Here is a 4,004-nt window from a genome sequence, read left to right on the forward strand (position 1 = left end):
GAGAGAGAGAACGAGAGACGAGAAGAGAGAGAGAGAAGAGAGAGAGAAAGAGCGAGAGGACGGGGAGAGAGAGAAGAAGAGAGAGAGAGAGAGAGGGAGGAGAGAGAGTTGTATGAAAGATGAGAGAGAGAGAGAGAGAGAGAGAGAGAAAGATGATGAGAGATGGAGAGAGAAAGAGAGAGAAGAGACAGCGATATGAGAGATCTTAAGAGAGGGAGAAAGGAGGGCTGATACGAAAAGATTGCGTGCGGCCATGGAACGGTGAGAGAGGCGAAAAAAGATCGTCGCGCGCGCGAAACCAAGTGAGCGAGCGAGAAAGAGGTAGGAGATCGCGAGCGAGAGAAGAAAGTCGATTAACGGAATGCGAAAAAGTGAGACGGAGGAAGAGGAAGGGGAGGAAGGGAGGAGCGAGAGAGGGAGATGAGAGAGAGAGAGAGAGAGAGAGAGAGAGATAGAAGGGAGAGAGATGGCACAAAGAGAAAGAGAGAGAGAGGAGAGAGACCATAGAGCAGGGGCGTGAATCGTAGAAGTACTTGTACATGCCTACATTCACCGACTTATTTGCCCAGCGCACTCTTCGCCTCCTTATTGCCCCGAGGTGTGACAACGCTGCTGACGATGGCACGCAGGCGTCTGGCATCAAACTCAAAGCTTGCGCCGGCCTGTCTTTTACACGAAGCGATCGATCACGTTGGATTGGCGTCATGTCTGACATTCATTTTCGGCGCGCTTGCTAGCAGTTCGCTCTCGTTAACTACGCGGCGAGGCCGCGACAGCCCCAGGCAAGAGGAAGAAACCGCCCTCTAGCGGCGATTGGACCTTTATCCGCGACAGCGAGCGGTCGGCCGGACGACTGATGAACGACGGTGCGGAGTTGGAGATTGATCCGCCGCGTGAGGCCGATGTCAGGAGCAGCCGAGGAAGGCGACGAACTCACAGTCACCCGGTGGATGTGAGCGCGCCAACGCACGCACGCACCCGCACGCGCAGGCGCCAGGCAGCGCACGCGACGCACTTCGCAGCACACACACACCACCACCGACGCCAGGCACAGTCCACGACCACACACAAGACGCACCACACCCACACACACACAACACCCTTCAGGGCGCAGCGCGGCCCTCGGGCGCGGACACGCCCACATCGACACGCACGCATGCACACACACACACACACACACACACACACACACACACACACACACACACACACACCACACACACACCACATAAACACACGACACACACATACACACAACACAACCACACACACACACACACACACACACTGCACACGCACACGCACACATCACGCGCGCAGGGGCAGTACGATATTTCTTATGAGTGATCGTTATGCGTACGTCATCGTATCTGACATTAACCTCCCTGTGACGTTAACGTCGCTCCTACGTTTCTCGTCTTCTCCGCACAGAAGTCGTTCTTCAACAACGACTCGACGTTCGGCAAGCACCAGGAAGCCGGCTACGACAGCAGCGACCTGCACATCGACCCGGCGGCGCGGTTACGCAACATGCACGGCGAGTTCCCGCGCTGCTGCAGCTCCTTCCTCTCCCGCTACCAGGACAGATCGAAGCGCATCGACGTCATGTCGCGCATCATGTTTCCGACGGGCTTCTGCCTCTTCAACATCGCCTACTGGGCCGGCTACCTGTTACCTTACAAGGGACCGCCGCTACCCGGCAAGTGATGGCAGCCGATGATGACGTCATGCCGGGCGGGCGTCTGCCGCCGGCAGCGGAGTGTTGGCCAAGCATTGATCGGTTTTAATCTCACAGAGAACATACGGGCAGAGAGAGGTTCATATGACAGTCGTGCATACACACATACACCTCAACGACACGCACGCACGCACGCACGCACGCACGCACGCACACACGCGCGCACCACCGCGCTCACACTAATGCGCGCACATGGACAAACAGACATACATAAGCACGCACGCACCCAAGCGCACGCACGCTCACGCACACTCACACACAATATAGCCAAACAATTACACAACGAAAATAAGCATGAGCTGTTGATGTTTTATCATAAGCATATATATATATATATATAAATAAATAAATATATATATATAAGTAAAAGCTCACGGACACCCATGAAGAGATAAGATAAATTTAAAAATAGAAATAGCTGTCAATAAAACTGCGTAATAAAATTTTGACACCTATTTCAGAATCCGCAGCCAAACTGGCGCTCGCAATACAAAAGTTTACATTCACGGACTTTGCACAATTATTTTGTTCGTGTGTAGCGTGTGCTACTACTATAGACGGAGCCGCCGTCGTTAGCGGTAGAATCAAACCAAAGCGGAACAACGTCACGTAATGCATACACGACTACAATGTTTAACGTTTTACTTTATCGTTGCCACTGCTGCCGATACGATTCGAAATTATTTCGAGGCGCTTAAGTTGATTGCTGCAAATATACGGTTGCATATATCCGGCGCCATCTTGAATCGATCTTTATCTAATACGCTGACGAAACTCACACGATGTATTCTATGCGGTATATAATATAGCAGTGCACGAAACTGCGTGTGGAATTTGTCATGTTAGGTAAGTTTCTTCATGTAAAAATTATAAAAAATTTAATGTCTGTATTTAGGAGGCTCTGTATAGCATGAGTAGACCGCAAGCTATCTAGCATGTTGTAATTAATCGTAACTTCACCTTATAACCACATAATTCATTCAAACCTATTCCGGTTGGTGCTAGAGCTGGTTTGATACTCTAACTACTATACACTACTTATACGCTGTGTGCTAATGTCGTCGTGCATCCGATAAGCATTTGGATGTATTTAGTTTTAAGCGTCTTTTAATTTCAAACTTCTCAAGTATGAAATAATATCTTCTTCGAAATAATGTTTAGCAAAAATATAGGAGGCTGAGAAAAGGATAAGAGACATGTCTAATGAACTCATTATCATTGTTACAGGGATGTATTATTTATTGTACCATTGCCTAGTAGTTGTGGCGATTCATGGTGGTATGCAGTCTACGTGGGCATGCTAACTATAATCCAGGCAGTTGCGAGTTTTAAGAGCATGATACCTTTAATTATAGTCCAGATAGCTGTAGGTTAATGGGGGAATAATAACTACAATCTCCATACAGCTGTACCGGGGAAAGTTACCTATGTAATCTAAGAAGTTGTAACTTCAACGGAGAATGTTACTTTTGCAGTCCAAGAAGATGTAGCGCCATCTGGGAAAATTAACCATATATTTCTGCTAACTGTGACGATTAATTTATAATAATCATCCCTCAGTATGCAGCGCACGATGACGTCATCTTTATAAATTAACAACGTGCATTGTATTGCAATGAAATTGCTTGTGAAGTCTGTCAAACAACAGGAATGCAGTGTTCTGCCCGAGACACTGAGAGAACGCTTGACGCGTGTTTGCTTGTTCACTACATTGCCCATTTAATGGCACGTTTTTTGCTGCACATGATACATACATGTAGATACACCGACGAAAGTGTAACATATATTTATGTAAATTGTTTATATATTTATAGGTTGATTAAAGAAAGGTATGTGTAAATATCAGCAAATATTTGGTAATTAACAGTTACAATTATTACTATGTAATTATAATTGTTAATTATAAACGTTGCGTGTCTGAGCGAACAGACGTGTAGACATAATCATATTATACTCATAAATGCCTGGTTTTGATTCTAACTTATGAGGTAAGAATACCGAGGTGTCGATATACTCAAGAAGGAGGCTGATGTGCCTCCAGTCGCTAGGGAAAGTCAACATAGGATTTGTTCCTGTAAAAGCTGTATCACACATATATGTATATATATATATATATGCCAAAGGAAAACCTTCCCTTGGATGGCGGCGATCGTGGTAATATGCCTTTACGGGCCGTTCTTCTTACACTAATTTCATATTTTTTACTATCGACCTTATACGAGGTTTACACACATGCGCGCTCACGCGTCTGTACGCGTGAAACGGT

At 46.7% G+C, this 4,004-nt stretch overlaps 1 protein-coding gene across 1 annotated transcript in view; it reads left to right on the forward strand.

The window, feature by feature from the left end:
* The window catches only part of LOC106808177 (glutamate-gated chloride channel-like), a 19,436-nt gene extending 17,729 nt beyond the window's left edge, over nt 1–1,707 (forward strand). The window contains 3 exon segments of the mRNA XM_014810770.1: nt 599–735; nt 738–782; nt 1,432–1,707. Of these exon segments, the coding sequence (XP_014666256.1) occupies nt 599–735; nt 738–782; nt 1,432–1,707 (458 nt within the window).
* The last annotated feature ends 2,297 nt before the right edge of the window (nt 1,708–4,004 follow it).

Source organism: Priapulus caudatus, unplaced genomic scaffold (assembly GCF_000485595.1).
Source record: "Priapulus caudatus unplaced genomic scaffold, Priapulus_caudatus-5.0.1 Scaffold258, whole genome shotgun sequence".
In the NCBI taxonomy this organism is placed as follows: Eukaryota; Metazoa; Priapulida; class Priapulimorpha; order Priapulimorphida; family Priapulidae; genus Priapulus; species Priapulus caudatus.